The following is a 24,306-nucleotide window of genomic DNA, read 5'->3' as shown; positions in this document are numbered from 1 at the left end:
AATGGAAAAGGATTTAAGACTGCAGTGGTAGTCGTATATACGCCCCCTAGTAGAAGATGTGAATTGGTAGAATGTATAAATGCAGAGATTAAACAAGCATGTCGCAAAAGCAGACTAGCTCGTGTCAGAAAGGGAGTGAATTTATTGAGTGCGTTCAGGATGGTTTTCTGGAACAATATGTCCCAGAACCAACAAGGGGGAAGACCATATTAGATTTAATAATGAGTAATGAAAAAGGTTTGGTTAACAGTCTAATGGTGCATGAGCATTTATCTAATAGCGATCATAATATGATCGACTGCAATGTAGCGTTTGAAAAGGAGAAACACCAAACAGCTACTAAGATTTTAAATTTAGGTAAAGCCAACTTCAACAGGCTGAGACAGAGACTGCCCACAGTAAACTGGGTAATCTGTTAATGGGTAAAACAACAGCCGATCAGTGGGAGGTGTTCAAAAATAATTAAATGTGATACAGAACCAGTTTATACTCTACTTGCCAAAAAACACAGCCATGGACGACTGAAGAGGTCAGGGACAACATAAAACTAAAAGAGAAAGCAATCAGAAATGCAAATAGTAGCACAGATCCTGGTGACTGGGAGAGATACAAAGAACAAAAGGTGAAAAAACAGACAATAAGAGCTTAAAAAAAAGGGAATATGAAAAGAAACTTGCATGGGTATCAAATTCAACACAAAATCTTTTTACAGTTATATTCGGAGAAAGAAGGTGGCCAGGAGCAATGTTGGCCCCTTGAAACCTGATAACGTAATGTTGTAAATGAAAATATGGAAATGGCAGGCATGTTGAATAATCACTTTGCATCAGTATTTATAGTAGAGGACGAGGATAGCGTGCCGGATATCCCAAGGAAACTAATACTGAATTAGGGACAGGGCTCACCAAAATTAACATAAGCAAAATAACAGTAATGTTGAAAATAATAGCACTAAAGAGTGACAAATTCCCAGGACCAGATGGTTTACATCCCAGGGTTTTAAAGGACATTACAGGCAAGAACATTACAGATGCCCGAACTATAATCCTCTGACGTCCTCGCGGTTCAGGAACTGTTCCTTTAGATTGGAAAGTTGCCCATGTCACTTTGCTATTTAAGAAGGGTGAGAGAGGGAAACCAGGAAATTATAGACCAATTAGCCGAACATCTGCTGTGGGGACATTACTAGAGTCTATAATTAAGGGTAGAGTGACTGAACACCTTGAAAATGATCAGAGAGAGCCAGCATGGATTTGTAAAGAGTAGGTCCTACCTGACGAAGCAGACTGAAATTTTGAAGAGGTGACTAAAGTAGTGGACAGGGGATTGTCTATTGATGTTATTTGTATGAACTGCCAGAAGTCATTTGATAAGGTTCCTCATAAGAGACTGTTAACTAAGGTTGAAGCTCATGGAATCGAATGCGAACTAGTGACCTGAGCGGCAGGAGGCAGGCAGCAGGGATAATGGGCAGGTACTCAAATTGGCAGGATCTGGCTAGTGGTGTCCCGCAAGGGTCAATATTGGGTTCTCAACTATTCACTGTATTTATTAGGTGATGGGATGGAAAGCCATAGATCGAAGTTTTCTGATGACAGAAAGATTGGCGGCAGTGTAGATGGAAGCATAATATTACAAAGAGATACGTGTAGATTAAGCGAATGGGTAAATCTCTGACAAATGGATTTCAATGCAGGCAAATGTGAGGTCACCTGCTATGGAGCTAAAAAGAATAGACCAGCGTCCTTTCTAAATGGCGAAAAGCTACAAACAATGGAGGCCCAAAGAGACGCAGGGATCCATGGGCTGGATTTGGGGTTCTGGTCATTTCGGGGCAGTAATGGCGGAGCGGTGGTAAAGTTTGCGCCGGGAAATAGTTTGCGCCTGCAGCCCTGAATGTGGAGTGAGGCGCTCCACATCTCTTTTAGATCGCAAGGCCGGCTCAGCGACTGAAAATCCTGAGCTAAAGAGCCAGCCTCGGCGCACCCCAAGAGAGGCTTCTGTGGGGAAAAAACACAGCCCACAAAACACACAAACAACATTTCCAATACCTAGCCCACCCCACATTAGGAGAAATCGCAAAGATAAAAAGAAACAAAATAGTCGCACTTACCTCATTCATTCTTTCACTCACCGTAGCTGGGACAGCTCTGACCGTCTGGTTTTCCAGGCGGTCCCACGACGGTGTGCCACGGGGCGGTGGGCGGCCGGCATCAATCAAAAATCGCTGCACTGTCGAAACCGATGATGTTGTTCCACACCGGTTCAACGCTCCCAGGCGGTGCGGCTCTGCGCCCCTGCAAAAACCGGCAACTAATTTCCTGGCGGGGTGCTGGGAGCTGGCCGCCCGCACGGACTCAACCCCCGCCGCCATTACCACTCCTCCAGGGAGCAAACAGAGGCAGCAAGGTAGGGAAAATCCAGACCCATGTACTTAGATCATTAGAATGTCATGGACTGGTACAGAAAATAATCACAAAAACCAATGCAATGCTGCCATTTATAACTAGAGGATGAGAATACAAGGGGGTAGAAGTTATGCTGCAGCTATACAAAGCCCAGGTTAGACCACACCTGGAGCACTGTGAGCAGTTCTGCGCACCACGCCGTAGGAAGGGTATATTGGCCTTGGAGGGAGTGCAGTGTAGGCTTACCAGAATGATACCAAGGGTTAAATTTACGAGGAGAGATTACACAAACTGTTCTGACGAAAGGTCAACGACCTGAAACGTTTCTCTCTCCACAGATGCTGTCTGACCTGCTGAGTGTTTCCAGCATTTTCTGTTTTTTTTACACAAACTAGGGTTGTATTCCCTGGAATTCAGAAGATTGGGAACGATTTGATTGAAGTTTTCAGGATATTAAGGGGAACTGATAGGGAAGATAGAGAAACTATTTCCGCTGGTTGGGGAGTCTAGGACTATATTCCAGTGAGGAGGAAAGGGTGTAAAAGAAAAGATAGTCATCTGTGGCTAACTAAAGAAATAAAGGACGGTATCCAATTAAAAACAAGGGCATACAAAGTGGCCAAAACTAGAGGGAGGACAGAAGACTGGGAAGCTTTTAAAAGCCAGCAATGAATGACTAAAAAAATGATTAACAAAGAGAAGATAGACTATGAAAGTAAACTAGCACGAAATATAAAAACCGTTAGCAAGAGTTTCTATCGGTATATAAAAAGGAAAAGAGTGGCTAAAGTAAATGTTGGTCCCTTAGAGGACGAGACCGGGGAATTAGTGATGGGGAATATGGAGATGGCAGAAACTCTGAACAAGTATTTTGTATCAGTCTTTACGGTAGAGGACACTAACAATATTCCGACAGTGGATAGTCAAGGGGCTATAGGTTGGGAGGAACTTACACAATCACAATCACTAAGGAGGTGGTACTCAGTAAGATAATGGGACTAAAGGCAGATAAATTCCCTGGACCTGATGGCTTGCATCCTAGGGTCTTCAGAGAAGTAGCAGCAGGGATAGTGGATGCATTGGTTGTAATTTACCAAAATTTCCTGGATTCTGGGGAGTTCCCAGCAGATTGGAAAACTGCAAATGTAACGCCCCTATTTAAAAAAAGAGGCAGATAAAAAGCAGGAAACTATAGACCAGTTAGCTTAACATCTGTGGTTGGGAAAATGTTGGAGTCCATTATTAAAGAAGCAGCAGCAGGACATTTGGAAAAGCAAAATTCGGTCAGGTAGAGTCAGCATAGATTTATGAAGGGGAAGTCATGTTTGACAAATTTGCTGGAATTCTTTGAGGATGTAACGAACAAGGTGGATAAAGGGGAAATCAGTGGATGTGGTGGATTTGGACTTCCAGAAGACATTTGACAAGGTGCCAAATAAAAGGTTACTGCACAGGATAAAAGTTCACGGGGTTGGGGGTAATATATTAGCATGGATAGAGAGAGGATTGGCTAACTAACAGAAAACAGAGAGTCGGAATAAATGGTTCATTCTTGGGTTGTCAATCAATAACTAGTGGGGTGCCGCAGGGATCAGTGCTGGGACCCTAACTATTTACAATCTATATTAATGACTTGGACGAAGGGACCGAGTGTAATGTAGCCAAGTTTGCTGACGATACAAAGATGGGAGGAAAAGGAATGTGTGAGAAGGACACAAAAAATCTGCAAAAGGACATAGACAGGCTAAGTGAGTGGGCAAAAATTTGGCAGATGGAGTATAATGTTGGAAAGTGTGAGGTTATGCACTTTTGCATAAAAAAACAATGAGCAAGTCTTTATTTAAATGGAGTAAAATTGCCAAGTGCTGCAGTACAGCGGGACCTGGGAATACTTGTGCATGAAACCCAAAAGGTTAGTATGCAGGTACAGCAAGTGATCAGGAAGGCAAATGGAATCTTGGCCTTTATTGCAAAGGGTATGGAATATAAAAGCAGGGAAGTCTTGCTACAGTTATACAGGGTATTGGTGAGGCCACACCTGGCATACTGCGTACAATTCTTTGGGTTTCCATATTTACGAAAGGATAATACTTGCTTTGGAGGCTGTTCAGAGAAGATTCACAAGGTTGATTCCGGAGATGAGAGGGTTGACTTATGAGGAAAGGTTGAGTAGGCTGGGCCTCTACTCATTGGAGTTCAGAAGAATGAGAGGTGATCTTATCGAAACGTATAAGATTATGAGGGGGCTTGACAAGGTGGATGCAGAGAGGATGTTTCCACTGATAGGGGAGACTAGAACGAGAGGGCATAATCTTAGAATAAGGGGCCGCCCGTTTAAAACTGAGATGAGGAGAAATTTCTTCTCTCAGAGGGTTGTAAATCTGTGGAATTTGCTGCCTCAGAGAGCTGTGGAAGCTGGGACATTGAATAAATTTAAGACAGAGATAGACAATTTCTTAAATGATAAGGGGTTATGGGGAGCGGGCAGGGAAGTAGAGCTGAGTCCATGATTGGATCAGCCATGATCTTATTGAATGGTGGAGCAGGCTCGAGGGGCCGTATGGCCAACTCCTGCTCCTATTTCTTATGTTCTTATATAAGGGGGGAAGTCTAAAAATTAGAACCAGACCTTTCAGGAGTGAAGTTAGGAAACACTTCTACACACAAAGGTTGGTAGAAGTTTGGAACTGTCTTCCGCAAATGGCAATTGATGCTACGACAATTGTTAATTTTAAATCTGAGATTGATAGATTTTTGTTAATCAAAGGTATTGAGGGATATGGAGTAAAGACGGGTCAATGGAGTTAGGTCACAGGTCAGCCACGATCTCATTGAATGGCGGAACAGGCTCGAAGGGCCTATGTTCCCAAGGCACTTGAGGCTTGGTACTCCTTCTTTTAGACGTCAAGCGCCTCCCTGTTAGCTCGTATCCAAACCAATATGCCCTCACCTGTATTTGTCGACTTTCTCGACTGTCAGCATCTCATAGATTTTGTCTCCAATCTCGTGTAGCATCCTTGCCTATAAACCATCCATACCTGTGTATTGGCTTGAGTTGAGCCCCTTGCAGTCTGTCTGGGTACTCTTTGCAAGTGATATTAAAGTTAATAAGTTGTGTTGCAGAACATAAGAACATAAGAAATAGGAGCAGGAGTAGGCCATACGGCCCCTCGAGCCTGCTCCGCCATTTAATACGATCATGGCTGATCCGATCATGGACTCAGCTCCACTTCCCCGCCCGCTCCCCATAACTCTTTATCCTCTTATCGTTTAAGAAACTGTCTATTTATGTTTTAAATTTATTCAATGTCCCAGCTTCCACAGCTCTCTGAGGCAGTGAATTCCACAGATTTCCACAGAAGAAATTCCTCTTCAGCTCAGTTTTAAATGGGCGGCCCCTTATTCTAAGAACATTCTGTGATAGGCTGCATTTTAATGGAATAACGAATACTTCCTGGAAGTAATCATTTGGTATGTTAACTTTTTAGCTGATCATCAGTTTCAAATCTGTTTGTATCCTTCAGGGATCTCAGTTCTTTTCTGATGACCCTCTTGCTGTCATAATGCTGGAAGAATTTCTTGCTGTTGCATTTAGTGTCTACAACTATGTTCATTTCTCGTTCCCTCTTTGCTCTCTGACTGTCGTTTCTTTTAAACATTTTTTTCAAAGTCTACAGTCTGTCGTGCTGTAGGGAATTCAATATATACTCGCTGCAAATGCCTACACAGTCTGAGGAAGCAAGCTGTCTGATGTAAGTTGATGGAATTTAAGTAACCGCTGCCTTAAAGAAGTGATGCATTTCCTGACCTACCAGAATGCCCCTTCTACTGGGACACATGGCTGAACAGCACTAGGGAGCGAACAAATGGTTGTAGCCCGCAATTTGCATGAACAGCGCAGTCACAATCAGGTAATTAGACATATTTCTGACAGTTAATTAAGACAAAAGAAGACAACCATTCCCAAAATGCAGCAGCAATTAGTGAGCACATCTGATTGAATCTCATGGCTGGCCTATAAGGTGAAAATGGCATTATTCTCATCAGCACTTTAAACATCAAGTAAAGGAGATTTTGTCCCTTGGTCCTTGAACACAATAAATCTACCCATTTGTATTTGATATCCTCTGAACCGCACGTAATTTATCACTTTATTGAAAAGGTTCCATTATGCTAATGTTTTACAAAAATCACTTGATCTTCTATGAGGTCAAAAGGTCATTTCTCTATGAATATTTTGAACTATGACCGATTTCTAATGTCACTGAGAGCAATGCAGGAAGTATAATGAAGGTTATTCCCACATAGAAAGGTGTAAGGGAAGGAAAAGCGTAAGGAATCTAATGAGACAGTATCGTTAAAAAAAACTCTCAAGTCCATGCAAGTGCTGAAAGAAAAAATCATAAAATAACAAGCAATTAACTTTTTTAACAATTAACTTTTTCGGTTCACAGCACATAGAATCATAGAGTCATCGAGTGATACAGCACAGAAGGAGGCTCTTCGGCCCATCGTGCCTGTGCCAGCTCTTTGAAAGTGTGATCTAATTAGTCCCACTCCCCCGCTTTCCCCAGAGCCCTGTAATTGTTTTCAGTTCAAGTATTTATCCAAATCCCTTTTGACGATTACTATTGAATCTTCTTCCACCGCCTGTTCTGGCAGTACATTCGAGATCATCATCATCATTATAGGCAGTCCCTCGCAATCGAGGAAGACTCCACTCTTAAAATGAGTCCTTAGGTGGCTGAACAGTCCAATATGAGAAACACAGTCCCTGTCACAGGTGGGACAGACAGTGGTTGAGGGTAGGGGTGGGGGGGACTGATTTGCCGCACGCTCCTTCTGCTGCCTGCGCTTGATTTCTGCATGCTCTCGGCGATGAGACTCGAGGTGCTCAGTGCCCTCCCGGATGCACTTCCTCCAGTTGGGGCGGTCTTTGGCCAGGGACTCCCAGGTGTCAGTGGGGATGTTGCACTTTATCAGGGAGGCTTTGAGGGTGTCCTTGTAACGTTTCCTCTGCCCACCTTTGGCTCGTTTGCTGTGAAGGAGTTCCAAGTAGAGCGCTTGCACTCTAGATGATAGCAGCTCAATGCACAAATTATTTTTTCCTCATGTTGCCTCTGGTTCTTTTGCTAATGACCTTAAATCTGTATCCTCTGGTTACTGACCCTTCTGCCACTGGAATCAGTTTTTCCTTATGTACTCTATCAAAACTCTTCATGATTCTGAACACCTCTAGCCAATCTTCCCTTAAACTTCTTTGCTCTAAGGAAAACAACACCAGTTTCTCTAGTATCTCCATATAACTCCAATCCCTGGTACCGTTCTAGTAAATCTCCTCTGCTCCCTCTCTAAGGCCTTGACATCCTTCCTAAAGTGTGGTGCCCAGAATTGAACATTATGCTCCAGCTGGGGGCCTGACCAGTGTTTTATAAAGGTTTAGTATAACGTCCTTGCTTTTTTATTCTATGCCAGCACTGCTGTTCCCACCTCTGCCACTCTGCCATTGCCCTTGTCGCTGTCTGTCATCCAGCCAGCCCAGACTGCTGCCATCCATGCCAAGGTGGTGCTGTCTACAGCTGAACCTTCCAGGCCCAGAGCTGCTCGAGGTCATCCTGCAAGTCCATCTGTAGTGTCCCCCATGGAAACTCAGCAGCCTCCCACCAGCTTACTAGGGTCATCATAGGCGGTCCCTCGAAATGCAGATGACTTGCTTCCACGCCAATAAAAAAGGAGTTCACAGGTGTTTCTATGAAGGACCCGAACTACATCCTGAAGGGTGGAAGATGCCTGTGCGTAGATTGTTTTAACGTGGGGTGGCCGTTGCACACCAGCCACCACACGGGCTTGACAGAGCGAGGTCTTGGTCCAGTGGCAAGGATTACCCAAGACAACTGGAGACCAGCTCTGCTGCACGGACCTAGTGCGCACACGTATCGCAATGTGGGCTGGCCCGTGCTGCCCCTGGGCCCCTGGCCCTGAACTTGCACCTCCCCTGGGTCCCGATCACGTCCCTCTACAGTCTCTCACCACTCATTCACCCCGACCTCGCCGCTCCTGCTGTATCTGCCCATGCTCCAATCACCGACCTTGATCTTGATGACATCATTCTTCACAACCGTCGCCCTCCTGCACCAACTCGCGCTGTACCTTGAAGTGACATGTCTCCACGCTGCCCATGGCCACCGCTCACTGCTCCTTTTATGGTCCCGACCTGCCGCTGATGTTCCCTCGCAGGTCGGGGCCTCCACACATATTAGGGTAGCACTGCTATCAGTGGGATAGGCAAAAGCACACGCAAGACAGTCACCTAGATTTGGTTTTGGTTTCCATATTTACGAAAGGATATACTTTCTTTGGAGGCAGTTCAGAGAAGGTTCACAAGGTTGATTCCGAGATGAGGGGGTTGACTTATGAGGAAAGGTTGAGGAGGTTGGGCCTCTACTCATTGGAATTCAGAAGAATGAGAGGTGATCTTATCGAAACGTATAAGATTATGAGGGGGCTTGACAAGGTGGATGCAGAGAGGATGTTTCCACTGATGGGGGAGACTAGAACTAGAGGGCATGATCTTAGAATAAGGGGCCGTCCATTTAAAACTGAGATGAGGAGAAATTTCTTCTCTCAGAGGGTTATATATCTGTGGAATTTGCTGCCTCAGAGAGCTGTGGAAGCTGGGTCATTGAATAAGTTTAAGACAGAGATAAACAGTTTCTTAAACGATAAGGGATTATGGGGAGCGGGCAGGAAAGTGGAGCTGAGTCCATGATCGGATCAGCCATGATCTTATTGAATGGTGGAGCAGACTCGAGGGGCCGTACGGCCTACTCCTGCTCCTATTTCTTATATGTATGTTCACTAAGGGAATGCACAAGGGTGATTAGTTGATATTGTAATGTGAATTGAATGGTGATAAATGGATTCATTTTGTTTGGAATATTTGTTTTGTGGGGGCCCTTATTTCAGCGTTGTGCCCAGAAGGATGCTGTGATGTTCCTTGACAGAGGGATGGCATGATGGAGATGTGGTCGATAGCGTTCACAACGGGGATATTCATTCACTCGAATCGGAGTCTGACAAGACGTTCATGAATTGCTCGTGCCGAGGGGGAGGTTCTGCTGCCTTCTCCTCTTCCTCTGCCTCAGGTGGTCCTACAATCCCTGCTGGCAAGTGCTGGGCCCTCACGATGGGCAAGTGTGCAGCATGCAGCAGACCACCACGAAATGGGACATCCGCTCAGCCGAGTACTGCAGGGCTCCTCCTGAGCAGTGAAGGCAGCCGAACCATTGCTTCAGCGGCCTGATGGTCTGCTCGATGATGTCTCTGGTGGCAGCGTGTTTCAAATTGTAGGAGCGCTGGGCAGGAGTGTTGGGGTTGCGGAGGGGAGTCATGAGCCGGGTGCAGAGCAGATAGCCTTTGTCGCCGAGCAGCCAACCTCAGGTTTAATGTGGTGGTGGAAGATTGTTGGCACAGCGGACGGGCGCAAGATGAAAGCATCATGACTGCTGCCAGGATAGCGGGAATTGACTATCCTATTGCGCTGGGCATGGTCACACACCAACTGCACATGAAGTGCATGGTAGTCTTTACATGGTTACGGAAGATCACAGGATTGTTATACGATGCTTGCAAGGCCAATGGCGCCCTGCCCTGAATGTTCTCCATTGTTCCATTACTGCTTCACCCGACAATCGCCTTTTCCAATCTACCTGTGTTGTTGTCACCAATAGCTAGATGATCGCCGACTGTAATACACTCCACTTGCCCCACTTCATTTTTCTCAACCAGATCCCACAGTGCTTCCTTCTTGGTAGGATGGAGATATGTTGATTGAGAAAGTTCTCCTGTACACATACCAGAAATTCCTCACCTTCCCTACCTTTAGCACGATGATTTTTCCCAGTCTATGGGCCCAAATTTGGCCCACCCGTTTTTTCGGCGCACTCACGTGAGATGCGACAACTTCTTAGGATCAAAACGGCGGCAAAAAGATGACCCCGGGATTCTGGCCCCTCTGTCGACTCTCCCGGGGCTTGGCGCGGCGTGGCGAGTCCATTGGGGGGCGGAGCTAGGGCCCTGCACCGAAAAGAGTGCCGGCAGCTGTCCGCATGCGCAGTAGAGCGTTCGCGCATGGGCAGTAGCTCCTCCCATGATTGTGATGATGATGCGTGCAGCGTGGGACCCAACATGTCTCACCCCCTATCCCGAGCCGAGTGGCCTGCCGCACAGGCTTCCCACGCTGAGGCTACAAGAAACAGGTTGGTGCGGAAAAACTTTTGATCGGGGGTTGGGGGGTGTGGGGGAAGAGTTTTGATCGGGGGGGGGGGGAAAGGAGAAGAGTTTTGATCCGGGGGGGAAGGGAGGAGAGTTTTGATCTGGGGGGGAGGAGAGAGGAGCGTTTTGATGTGGGGGGGGGGAAAAGAGAGGAGAGTTTTGATGGGGAGGGGAGGGTGTGATAACTGTGTAACCAGTAATTTTAATGAGCTTACTCAAGACTTTTCCTTAACCCTGTTGATGAAAATACTTTCCTACGAGCAGGAGGTACTTCTATTTTTAATTTGGATATTTTGAAAAAATTATATAAATATGTTTTGTCTCTTTACTTCTTTTATTTTTGTAGTTTAAGCTTCCATGAATGCTTCTGTTGTATAGTAAATTAACTTTGCGAAGTTTGCCATAGGTCCTGTATAGCTGTTTGATCCTATTCACATTCTTTAGCCAAGTCATTAAGTACCTACCTGCGCTGATTTCTTAACTCTCCTCAAGGGTTTTCTGAGCGGCCACAGGTGGCCACATACGCTGGCCTAAGTTAGTTTGGAGCAACTATTAGCTGTCCAAACTGGCTTCAATGGCCAAAACGGGTGTAGGTGGCTGGTAACGCCCCCTTTTGAGCAAAACGAAACAAAACTAAAAAAATCCTAACTAACTCACTTACACTGTCACAAACTGAATGTGCAGAATAGGGATTTTTAAGATACTCAAAAAAAATCAAGTTGCTCCAAAAAAAAACGGAGCAACTCCTGGGCAATTTTGGGTCCTATATTAGGGTAATTAAAGTCCCCTAATGTTACTACTCTATTTTTGTTACACACCTTTGACATATTTGCTCATCTATCTCCTTCTCATTGTTTGGAGCTCTATAAAACAATTTCCAACAATGTAACAGCTCCCCCTCTGTTCCTCAATTCAAGCCAAATAGATTCAGTCCTAGAACCATCGAGTAAATCCTTTCTAGTTAGAACTGTAACATCATCTTAATCAATACTGCCAGGACTCCTCTTTTTCTTTCTCTCATCATTCCTGAATACTTGGTAACCAGGAATATTAAGAACCCATCCCTGGCCTTCTTTGAGCCATGTCACTGTTAATGCAACCATGTCATAATTCCATGTAGCAATTTGTGCCTGTAACCCACCAACCTTATTAATTACATGCTGGACATTGATGTACACACAATTTAATACCTTCTTCGTCACATTTGCTATTTTCCTCCATCTGGTCCCTGCAATTTTGGGGATATTTATAATTGTACTGCTGTTTATGTTTCTCCGTCCTCTGATCTCCTTTCTGCTATTTTCTGGTCAGTGATTATTTGCACTGCATTTTTGTCTCTCTCTGCGCATGCAGTGTACCAAACAGACAAAAATGCAGCAACTGAAGCCTGCAGCCACGCTTTCCTCAGGTCAGTGCAGAGAAGGTCAGGGGATGGAAATGGGGGAATGGAGGAGAAGGAATCGAAGGTGGGGAGAGAGGATCAGAGGGGGAGAGAGAAGGAGGATCGGAGGGAGAGAGGATCGGAGGGGGAGAGAGAGAGAGAGGATCGGAGGGGGAGAGAGAGAGAGAGGATCGGAGGGGGAGAGAGAGGATCTGGGGGAGAGGGAGGATCGGAGGGGGAGAGAGGATCGGAGGGGGAGAGAGAGAGGATCGGAGGGAGAGAGAGAGAGGATCAGAGGGGGAGAAAGAGGATCGGAGGGGGAGAGAGAGGATCTGGGGAAGAGGGAGGATCGGAGGGAGAGAGAGAGAGGATCGGAGGGAGAGAGAGAGAGGATCAGAGGGGGAGAAAGAGGATCGGAGGGGGAGAGAGAGGATCTGGGGAAGAGGGAGGATCGGAGGGGGAGAGAGGATCAGAGGGAGAGAGAGAGAGGATTGGAGGGAGAGAGAGAGAGGATCAGAGGGAGAGAGAGAGGATCGGAGGGGGAGAGAGAGGATCGGAGGGGGAGAGAGAGGATCGGAGGGGGAGAGAGAGGATTGGAGGGAGGATGGGAGGGGAGAGAAGGTCAGGAACTTGGGGGGTGGTCAGAACCTTGTTTGTGGGGGAGGGGGGAAAAGGTCCTAACCCACGAGGGTGAACCCTGGCTGTTCTCGGAAACAGTACTATGAGCTGTGAGTTGTGTCTCCAGCTCGGCAGTGAGAACAAATGGCTCAAATTACACATTGCAAAGTACTTGATTACTCAGGCAGGCAGGATCTAATTACACATTCCAGGCAGACTGTTGGCTGTATCTTGTCCTCCAAGGGGACCAATCAAAACTTTGGTGTTACAAATAGTCATCACCTTTTCTGGTTCCTCTCCCCCTGTCAAATGAGTTAAAACCCTCCCCTCTCAGCGAGAACATTGGTCCTGGCCTTGTTCAGGTGCAACCCGTCCATCTTGTACAGGTGCCACTTCCCACAGGACCGGTTCCAATGCTCAGCTGGAACATTAAAAAAAAATGAGAAGAATTAAGCTGTAATCTATGATCAATTGGCGAAGGTATAAGGGGGTGGAAATTTGGTTTTCTGACACCCCTCTTAGCACCCCAGAGGGGCGGCAATGGCGGCAGAAAGTACTTGCGCCAAGGCGGCCAACTTCCAGCCCCCCGCCAGATCATTCGGTGCCGGTATCGATGGGGTGTGGAGCAGTACCGCCGGGGAGAGGCGAGCCAGTGTGTAGCGTCCCTGGTGGCGATACCGGCTCGATGTTTGGATCGCGCCCGATCGCTAGCTGTGGAGAAAGCTGGCATGCCCAAGGTGTAGCGGCCGCAGTGAGCTTGGTAATGCTGGCCTCAGGTCAGTGTGATTGTTTAAAAAACATTTTTTTTTTTGCGATTTATGTTGTGGTGGTGTGAGCTATGTATTGGGAATGTTTCTGGGTTTTTTTACAGGGTTTTTTCTCCCCCCCGCAGGCCTCTGTTAGGGCGCTTCGAAGCCGGCTCTTTAGCTCGGGATTTTCCTTTGCACAGCCGGCCTAGAAACATAAAAACATAGAAAATAGGTGCAGGAGTAGGCCATTCGGCCCTTCGAGCCTGCACCGCCATTCAACATGATCATGGCTGATCATTCACCTCAGTACCCCATTCCTGCTTTCTCTCCATACCCCTTGATCCCTTTAGCCGTAAGGGCCATATCTAACTCCCTTTTGAATATATCCAATGAACTGGCATCAACAACTCTCTGTGGCAGAGAATTCCACAGGTTCACCACTCTCTGGGTGAAAAAGTTTCTCCTCATCTCGGTCCTAAATGGCTTACCCCTTATCCTTAGACTGTGACCCCTGGTTCTGGACTTCCCCAACATCGGGAACAATCTTCCTGCATCTAACCTGTCCAATCCCGTCAGAATTTTATATGTTTCTATTAGATCCCCTCTCATTCTTCTAAATTCCAGTGAATATAAGCCTAGTCGATCCAGTCTTTCTTCATATGTCATGCCAGGAATCAGTCTGGTGAACCTTCGCTGCATTCCCTCAATAGCAAGAATGTCCTTCCTCAGATTCGGAGACCAAAGTTCTTGTGTATGTAAACCTGTAAATACCATGTCTAACCACCAGAGGGCTTATCCCCTGGAGTCCCAAGGGATCCCACAATCCCTTGGGAGCACCTGTACATAAGGAGGCCTCACAGGCTGGAGAGGCACTCTGAGATCTGTAATAAAGGACTACGGTTACACCTTACTTTGAGCATGCAATATCTAGTCTGACTCTTTATTCAAGACATAACAACTGGCGATGAGTATACAATATTCAAGGTTTGGCCTCACCAAGGCCCTGTGCAACTGCAGCAAGACCTAAAAGAGGTGTGCGACGCCTCCCTTAGCGCCCCGCTCCAAACTCAGGGCCCAGCTGATGAATTTTGCGGCGCTAGAGGCAAACCATTTGACGCAGCAAAATTCACTGCTCCGCCCGGGACACCGCCCCAACTGAGGCGCGACCAAACTTCCACCCCACGGTATGTAATTTTTTTAAAAAACAAGCTTTAAGACTTTTACCTGAATTTTCAGAATGGCTACGACGACTTTGGTCTCCAATTTCCGGGCCAGCAGCGAGATCTGTAGAATGTCTTGGAAAGACAGATGTGCTGAGATCCACCTGACTTAAATCGGCCATGTCCCTTCCATTCCCTCTGATTGGAGTTTCAGTGCTTGAATCAGCAGCTGGACTTTGCGAGGGTCGGGATGTGCAGTGTACCACATGAACAGTACTTTGCTGGATCACATCATAGCTCTAGAGGCAGGTAAAGGGAACGAATCAGATTCAAAACACAAAGGGCAATAAATAAACAAAGAGAAGTACCAATATTAATCAACATTATCTTTTTTTACATCATCGTGTCCACAGTAATTCAGAAGATGAACTGCATCTTTAAAAAGAAAAGAAAGACTTGCGTTTATATAGCGCTTTTCACAACCTCAGAATTTCCCAAAGCTCTTTAGAGCAAAAGCAGTACTTTTGAAATGTAGTCACTGTTGTAATGCAGGAAACGTGGCAGCCAATTGCGCACAGCAAGCTCCCACAAACAGCAATATGCTAACAACCAGATAATGTGTTTTTAGAAACATAGAAACATAGAAAATAGGTGCAGGAGCAGGCGATTCAGCCCTTCTAGCCTGCACCATCATTCAATGAGTTCATGGCTGAACATGAAACTTCAGTACCCCCTTCCTACTTTCTCACCATACCCCTTGATCCCCCCAAGTAGTAAGGACTACATCTAACTCCTTTTTGAATATATTTAGTGAATTGGCCTCAACAACTTTCTGTGGTAGAGAATTCCACAGGTTCACCACTCTCTGGGTGAAGAAGTTCCTCCTCATCTCGGTCCTAAATAGCTTACCCCTTATCCTTAGACTGTGACCCCTTGTTTTGGACTTCCCCAACATTGGGAACATTTTTCCTGCATCTAACCTGTCTAAACCCGTCAGAATTTTAAACGTTTCTATGAGGTCCCCTCTCATTCTTCTGAACTCCAGTGAATACAAGCCCAGTTGATCCAGTCTTTCTTGATAGGTCAGTCCCGCCATCCCGGGAATCAGTCTGGTGAACCTTCGCTGCACTCCCTCAATAGCAAGAATGTCCTTCCTCAAGTTAGGAGACCAAAACTGTGTACAATACTCCAGGTGTGGCCTCACCAAGGCCCTGTAACACCTCCCTGCCCCTGTACTCAAATCCCCTCGCTATGAAGGCCAACATGCCATTTGCTTTCTTAACCGCCTGCTGTACCTGCATGCCAATCTTCAATGACTGATGTACCATGACACCCAGGTCTCGTTGCACCTCTCCTTTTCCTAATCTGTCAACATTCAGATAATAGTCTGTCTCTCTGTTTTTACCACCAAAGTGGATAACCTCACATTTATCCACATTATACTTCATCTGCCATGCATTTGCCCACTCACCTAACCTATCCAAGTCACTCTGCAGCCTCATAGCAGCCTCAATAAAAGCAGTGTAGCCCCGAGAACCTGGATGCAGTGCAGGAAGAAGTTCAATGACCTCACACGAGTTGTCAAGGTCAGTAAATGCATCTTCAAATCCCATATCCCACCAACTGCACCAGTAGCCTCACACACGGCTCAATGCACCACACCTCCATCACTCACCTACCAACAATATCTATCAATCATGACTAATACCTCACATTTAAATGCTTCATCTCATTCTCACCCACTGAGCACTGCCAGCTATTCAACCATGACAGCCACACCAGCCAAACACAGTGAATCACACTCACTGACACAGTTCTCTCTCTCTTGCAGGACAAGGTGGTGCACAATTGGGAGCAGCGGCAGCTAACCAGAGGAGACAGGCATCGTATCCTGACCCCGCTCGAGGAGTCGGTGCTCACCATAATGGCAATGGCTGTGACTGAGCCCGTGGTTAGCGGCGGGGCTGAAAACATTGAAGGTGACAGTACATTCATACCTAATCCTCCTTCTCACATCCCACTTGCCCCTCATCACACAATCTATTCTGACTTACAAGCTGCAGATGGTGTAAGTATCCACCGCACCTTCCCCCTCACCACAACCCTACCCATGTGCCTTTCTAATGTCAGAGCCATAAGAAATCCAACCTGGCCAGGCAGTTGTGCAAGAGGAAGAGGAAGAGGAGACTGATGATGAAGAAGAAATACCATTAGTCGATCTGATGCTCGCAGCCACCAGCTCAGATACTGGCACTGCGCGGACTTTAGAGGGTAACTTAGAGGTGGGATCCGTAGATGGTGAATCACGCGGTACAAGTGGGCTGCAGCCAGGGCAGGGGGAAAGGGTAGTTCCACGGTGGGTGAGGTCACACACGAGTTCTGGTGCACAGGACTCAGATGAGGAAGTCGATGGGGAGGCCTACAGAACAAAGCTGATGGATTTGCACAATGAAATGCTTGGTGCATTGGCAGGCCTGCCAGAAAGCCAGAGTGCAATGTCAGGAACATGGAGGAGTCTGGCACCAACTTGGCACAAGGCTTTGTGCAGCTTGGAACCCATCCTTTCCATGAAAGGAGCGGGCAGATCCATCAGTGCACATGTGGATTCAACCATGATGCAGCGTCCATTGCAGCACAAGCAGCAGCCACCCAACATCTGAGTGCTGCCACTCAAGCTCAGACTGAAGTCATGCAATCTCAGACCGCTGTCATCATGGCTGTGTTTGCCAGTGCTGAAAGGGGCTTGCAGGGTGTCACCGCAGGCCAGCAGTCTGTCCTCCAGCAGATTACTGGGATCGCTGAGGCGCCGCCCCGGGGGAGTGGCAATGGCTCCATGGAGCATGAACCTGTTGTCCTCTCTCCCTGGTTCTGGACTTCCCCAACATCGGGATCATTCTTCCTCCATCTAACCTGTCCAATCCCATCAGAATGTTATATGTTTCTATGGGATCTCCTCTCATTCTTCTAAATTCCAGTGAATATAAGCCTAGTCGATCCAATCTCTCCTCATATGTCAGTCCTGTAATGCTTGAATCTTCTCTTTCAGTATTCAAACAATGAAAACTCCTTTACCCAGAGAGAATGTGGAACTTGCTACCACATGGTTGAGGTAAATAGCATAGGTGCATTTAAGGAGAAGCTAGATACGTACATCATCATCAGAGGCAGTCCCTCGGAATCGAGGAAGACTTGCTTCCATTCTTAGATGAGTCCTTAGGTGACTGAACAGACCAATACGAGAACCACAGTCCCTGTCACAGGTGGGACAGACAGTCGTTGAGGGAAGGGGTGGGTGGGACTAGTTTGCCGCACGCTCCTTCCGCTGCCTGCGCTTGATTTCTGCATGCTCTCGGCGATGAGACTCGAGGTGCTTAGTGCCCTCCCGGATGCACTTCCTCCACTTCGGGCGGTCTTTGGCCAGGGACTCCCAGGTGTCGGTGGGGATGTTGCACTTTATCAAGGAGGCTTTCAGGGTGTCCTTGTAACGTTTCCTCTGCCCACCTTTGGCTCATTTGCTGTGGGAGTCTCGTGTCTGGCATGTGAACAATGTGGCCTGCCCAGCGGAGCTGATCAAGTGTGGTCAGTGCTTCAATGCTGGGGATGTTGGCCTGGTCGAGGATGCTAATGGAGGGAAAAAGGAACTGAGGTTATGCTGATAGGATTTGATGAAGAGGGGCGGGAGGAGGCCTTTGTGAAGCATAAACACCCACATAGACCAGTTGGGCCGAATTTATGTTCTGTAGTTTCTCCGTAATTCTATGTAAAACTTTAAATGTGCAATGTCTGTCCTGGTGTGCAAAAAGTTGGGACATCATGGACACAATGCAGTAAGTAATAGGAAAGTTTCTCCTTGCAGTTTCTCATACAGTGAGCTCCTGATCTCAACCGGGTACCTTGTGACGACACGATGGGAGAAATTAGGCAACTTTTTTTCAGGGGGATGGATATAAAGTTGGAGGAAAACCAACGTGTGCTGCTCATGCCCCTTTCTTGATTACCAGCTGCCGTCTGCTACTGTGGCATCAGCAGAGACCTAAGAGGAAGCCATGTGGCTGCCCTTAATACTGTACCAAGGGATGATGGAATACATTTTAACTCCAGGCATGCAATGGGTGACCTGAAGGTAAGTAGGCAGGCAGGTGGAACTGGGAGGTGAAGGCTGGGGAGGGGAACAGAAGGTGAAAACTTGCAGCCCAAATTATTCTTAACCAACCCAGAAGAGTGCTCCTGCTTCTCCTGGCCCCCCAAAATACTTAGGTTTTTCAGAGCCCATTCCCCTTTGTAATGTATTTGCTTCATGGGTTCTTTGCTTAGGAATTCATAGCAACACATTGCTATTAAGAACTAGTTGGTTTATTAGCAAAAGTTTAACAATCACACTACACATTACCAGTTCATCCACCAGGCTCACAACCACCTGCCCCATCGTGGATCCCCCGAACCCAACTGGCTGGGGTTTTATTGAGCCTTGTGAACATCACATGACTGGCTAAGCCACTCCCAACTCAACAACTCAACCGCTCTACCTACCTGTGAGCATGCTCACAGCTGCATGCATTACACCCTTCACCATCTGGTTCAGCTGGACGGAGTCCACCCAGCTGCCTCTCTAAATTGCATCGGGGACCCATATACATCATTGCTTTAAGCCATGGCTCCATTGCCAGCACTCTCCCCAGAGTCAGAGGTTGTGGATTCAAGCCCCACTCCAGAGACTTGAGCACAAAAATTTAGGCTGACAGTCCAATGCAGTACCGAAGGAGTGCCGCGCTGTCAGAGATGTAAAACCGAGATTCTGTCTGCCCTCTCAGGTGGACGCAAAAGATCTATTTTGAAGAATAGCACTGGAGTTCTCCCCAGTGTCCTGGCCAATATTTTTCCTCAACAACAACAGTTTGCAGTAATATAGTGCCTTTAATGTAGTAAAACGTCCAAACATCACTAAAACAGATTATCTGGTCTTTATCTCATCGCTGTTGTGGGACCTTGCTGTGTGAAAATTGGCTGCCGAGATTCCTACAATACATCAGTGACTACACTTCAAAAAGTACTCCATTGGCTATGAAGCGCTTTGGGACTTCATATACTGCATGAAAGGCACTATATCAATGCAAGTCTTTGCTCATAGGATCCCTGATTCAGGTGGGAACCTGGGTTTCCCAGCAGAAATTGAAGATTTTAACTCCGCCACCCACCATTACCACAGGTAAAATTGACCCTGACACGGTGAATTGGGCATCCAGTAAGATGTGTTGAAATAGTTTCTTAAATACAACACTCACTTGGGGTTATAGAAAAAAAAATTAAGATTGATTCAAAATTACCTTAAAAAGTTTGTGCCATGTTTTCAATAGATTTACCTCCAGTGCCAGAGAAGACTTAAAAACTGATTGAGACGTTTTGGAGAGGGGCATATAACACTGATAAGCAAAGGGATTTTGTATTATATCTGGAAGATTGAAAGATCATACAGATGAGGCCGAAGGGATTACGCACTTTGAATTTTATAAATACTAACGAATACGACAGTGGAGTGAATGGTTACACTAAATACATTCTATATACAGAAAGAGAGAAAGAGGTAGAATTTTGAATAAAATAGCATGACATATATATATATTTATATATGTACATAAAATATATACCCTGTATATATATTGCATCATTCTTTTCATGTTTCCTCTTTCTCTATTCTGTCTGTCTGTCGGTCTCTCTATCTGTCTATCTATCTATCTATCTATCTATCTGTCTTTCTGCCTGTCTGTCTGTCTGTCTGTTCTCTCCACAGATGCTGCCTGACCTGCTGAGATTTCCAGCAGTCTATCTGTCTGTCTGTCTGTCTATCTATCTATCTATCTGGCTTCTATGTCTGTCTGTCTGTCTATGTCTGTCTGTCTATCTATCTGTCTGTCTATCTATCTATCTATCTGTCTATCTATCTATCTATGTCTGCCTGTCTATTTATCTATCTATCTATCTATATTTTCCTGATTGTATCAATATGCTTGTTTGCCTGTTTAAAAGTCTCTGGAGCTGAGACAAGTAAACGTGGCTGTTTTCTCTTCAGAGACTAACTGAACTATTGTGTTTCCAGAATGCTCTGCTTTTGTTTCAAACTGGAATTATGATTTCATCACAGCTTATTTTTGTTAGTGGTCGAATAAGGAGACTTTGGAACAACTTCTCAACCACAATTTCTTTTCCCATTACAATGCTGTAACAATACAGAAAGGTTATGAATATTTTGATTAAAATCATAGTGTTATAACTTTATTTTCTTTGATCACCAGACAGGCACAATCTCTTCTCTTATTAGTTTTGTATTAATATTTTCTGGTGTATACTAAAACACTTCATAAATCTTTTATCAAAAGCAATTGAGTTGCAATTCTCTCATTCTCAGAAGGTACCTTTTGCTGGTGAATATCATTTTACACACTACATTATAGCTGCAGCTCCATCGATCAGGAGCGAAGGGAAGTATGAAAGATATGCCCTGACTCTGAAGAACCACAAACAAGAGAAACACATCTAATTATCCCACAGTGCCTGTTACTGTGACAAACTTGAAGTGGTAGCCAGAGACATTTCTGTCATAACGATATGAAAAGTTGAAATCAGAGAATGCATGTTAGATTAATTCGTGGTCCCTGTTCTTTCAGTGTCTATCAAACCTTTTCCTGTCTGAAGCACATCCCTTGCTGTGCTGTAGTATTTCTTCACTCATTGTATTACACATATCCTGACGACCGAAAACAAGACTGGAAATGCAGGAAATGGTTAATCAGTGTCTGAAAAAGAAAAATAAGCTCATGTTTTGAGTGGTACCCTTCATCGGGAGTTCTGATGAAGGGTCACACTAAAACTGTAAACCTTACTTTCCCTTTCAGATGCTGGCTAAAATGTGCAATTATTTCAGATTTCCAACATTCACACCTGTAATGTATTTGCTTCATGGGTTCTTTGCTTAAGAATTCATAGCAACGCATTGCTATTAAGAACTAGTTGGATTATTGGCAAAAGGTTTAACAATCACACTACACATTACCAGTTCATCCACCCCCCATCATAGGCAGTCCCTTGGAATCGAGGAAGACTTGCTTCCACTCCTGAAGTGAGTTCTTTGATGGTTGAACAGTCCAACACGAGAGCCACAGACCCTGTCACAGGTGGGACAGACAGTCGTTGAGGGTAAAGGAGGGTGCGACACTTTTGACACACGCTCCTTCCGCTGCCTGCACTTGATTTCTGCATGCTCTCGGCGATGAGACTCGAGGTGCTCAGCGCCCTCCCTGATGCACTTTCTCCACTTAGGGCGGTCTTTGGCCAGGGACTCCCAGGTGTCGGTGGGGATGTCGCACTTTATCAGGAAGGCTTTGAGGGTGTCCTTGTAACGTTTCCACTGCCCACCTTTGGCTCGTTTGCCGTGAAGGAGCTCCGCGTAGAGCACTTGCTTTGGGAGTCTCGTGTCTGGCATGCAAACTAATGCCAGTTCATCCACCAGGCTCACAACCACCTGCCTCATTGTGGATCCCCCGAACCCAACTGGCTGGGGTTTTATTGAGTCTTGTGAATATCACATGGCTACCTAAGCCACTCCCAACTCAATAGCTCCACAAACCTACCTTTATCTTAATCTCAACTATTCTGGCTACTGAGATTGGCATTATGTAATAGATATTGGCATATTACAAACTGGTCCACATCAACCTCTCTTGGAATAATTACAGCCGGTCTTCGAGAGAAGCTCAAATCAAGATGGAGGAGCAACCACCTCCTACCCAAATAATTACCAGTTTCAGTCTCACAGCTCTCAGTTACTCAACCAGCCCTCATTTGTTAGGAGTCTTCATTGGGTTCATAAGATGAGGCATCAAACTGTGTATGTAAAGAATGGGTGAATACTAAGAATTGATTTACAAACTGAAAGCATCTTTTCTGTTGGCAAAACAAAACAATTACACTGGAAGTATATATTCTCTGGTGTTTAGAAGAATGAGAGAATAAAATTCTTTGAGGGCTTGAAAGAGTAGATGCTGTTTCACCTGGCTGGAGTCTCAAGAATTAGGGGGCACAGTCTCAGGATAAGGGGTTAGTCATTTAGGACTGAGATGAGGAGACATTTCTTCACTCAGAGGGTGGTGAATTTTTGGAATTCTTTACCCCAGAGGGCTGTGGATGCTCAGTCGTTGAGGATATTCAAGAGTGAGATTAATAGATTTTTGGATATTAAGGGAATCGAGGGATATGGGGAATGGGTCAGGAAAGTGGAGTTGAGGTAGAAGATCAGCCATGATCTTATTGATTGATGGAGCAGGCTCGAGCGGCTGTATGGCCTACTTCTGCTTCTATTTCTTATGTTCTTATGAAGTAGTCACATAGAAATCTGTCCCACTTACTTGGTCTAGTGGTCCTTGAAACTAAATGAAATGACAAGATCAAGAATTGTTGTTACATTCTTCTGTTATCCTGCCTCAGCTCATCTGCTGCTGAAACCCTTATCCATGCCTTTGTTACCTCTAGACTTGACTACTCTAATGCACTCCTGGCTGGCCTCCCACATTCTATCCTACATAAACGTGATGTCATCAAAAACGTGGCAGCCCGTGTCCTAACTCGCACCAAGTCCCACTCACCCATCACCCCTGTGCTCGCTGACCTACATTGGCTCCCGGTTAAGCAACACCTCGATTTCAAAATTCTCATCCTTGTTTACAATTCCCTCCATGGCCCTTGCCCCTCCCTATCTCTGTAATCTCCTTCAGCCTCACAACCCCCCCCCCCCCCCGAGATGTCTGCGCTCCTCAAATTCTGCCCTCCTGAGCATCCCTGATTATAATCTCTCAACCATCGGTGGCCGTGCCTTCAGCTGCCTGGGCCCCAAGGTCTGGAACTCCCTCCCTAAACCTCTCCACCTCTCTACCTCTCTTTCCTCCTTTAATAAGCTCCTTAAAACCTACCTCTTTGACCAATCTGCTGTAATTTCTTCTTATGCGGCTCGGTGTCAAGTTTATTTGTTTTGTCTTATAGCACGCCTGTGACGATTTACTACATTAAAGGCACTATATAAATACACGTTGTTGTTATTCCTACTAGATGTAACGTGAGACAGAGATTGTCACTCATAAATTGGAGGACAGCAGTGGGAAATGCACTGGCTTGTGTGTATGCAATAAGTGTCAACATTCCCTTTTTCAACACAGTGCGGTTCAGTAAAAATTATTTTTCACGTTGCACTACTTTGTATCAGTACATTTGTTTTAATTGGACTATGAATAGGAACAAAATGGCACAGTAGGAATGAACATTCTCCTTTCACATCTGGCTATTGGATTTAGTTCAAACTAAGCCAAGCTAATCGAACGGGAGCCTCCCCTCTCTTTGAGCGTCCAAAGGGGAATACGTTTGGACCACCTCCGCCCAGTTCACAGTGGATATGAATCGATAGCTCAAAACTGTCAATAATTCTGCATTAATTGGGACACGTCACTCAGATGGCTCTTCATGATTGTATCCTTACCTGGCCACAGGTGGTGCTGAGAAGATAAAAGACAATTATAGCATGACCTTGCACTACCATGTGATCTTTTAATGGGGACAGGAATAGGCTGGTTTCCAGCAGGACCAGATACCACACACACCACTCAACGCATCAGATCATTCAAAATGATTTCTGTTTCTTCCAACCCTCTCAACTATTTTTGATCTGCACAGCG

General features: G+C 45.8%; 1 protein-coding gene across 2 annotated transcripts in view; it reads right to left on the bottom strand.

Moving 5' to 3' along the window:
* Window positions 1-24,306, bottom strand: part of prkn (parkin RBR E3 ubiquitin protein ligase) — a 1,745,947-nt gene that overhangs the window by 1,188,433 nt on the left and 533,208 nt on the right. For both annotated transcript variants that reach the window (XM_070890152.1, XM_070890153.1), the window contains exon 3: window positions 14,655-14,889. In XM_070890152.1, coding sequence (XP_070746253.1) covers window positions 14,655-14,889 — 235 coding nt within the window. The remainder of the gene's footprint in view (window positions 1-14,654; window positions 14,890-24,306) is intronic.

This window comes from Pristiophorus japonicus, chromosome 9 (assembly GCF_044704955.1).
Source record: "Pristiophorus japonicus isolate sPriJap1 chromosome 9, sPriJap1.hap1, whole genome shotgun sequence".
NCBI lineage: Eukaryota > Metazoa > Chordata > Chondrichthyes > Pristiophoridae > Pristiophorus > Pristiophorus japonicus.
The sequence above is the reverse complement of the archived record's forward strand: the minus strand, read 5'-3'. Positions and strand labels throughout refer to the sequence as shown.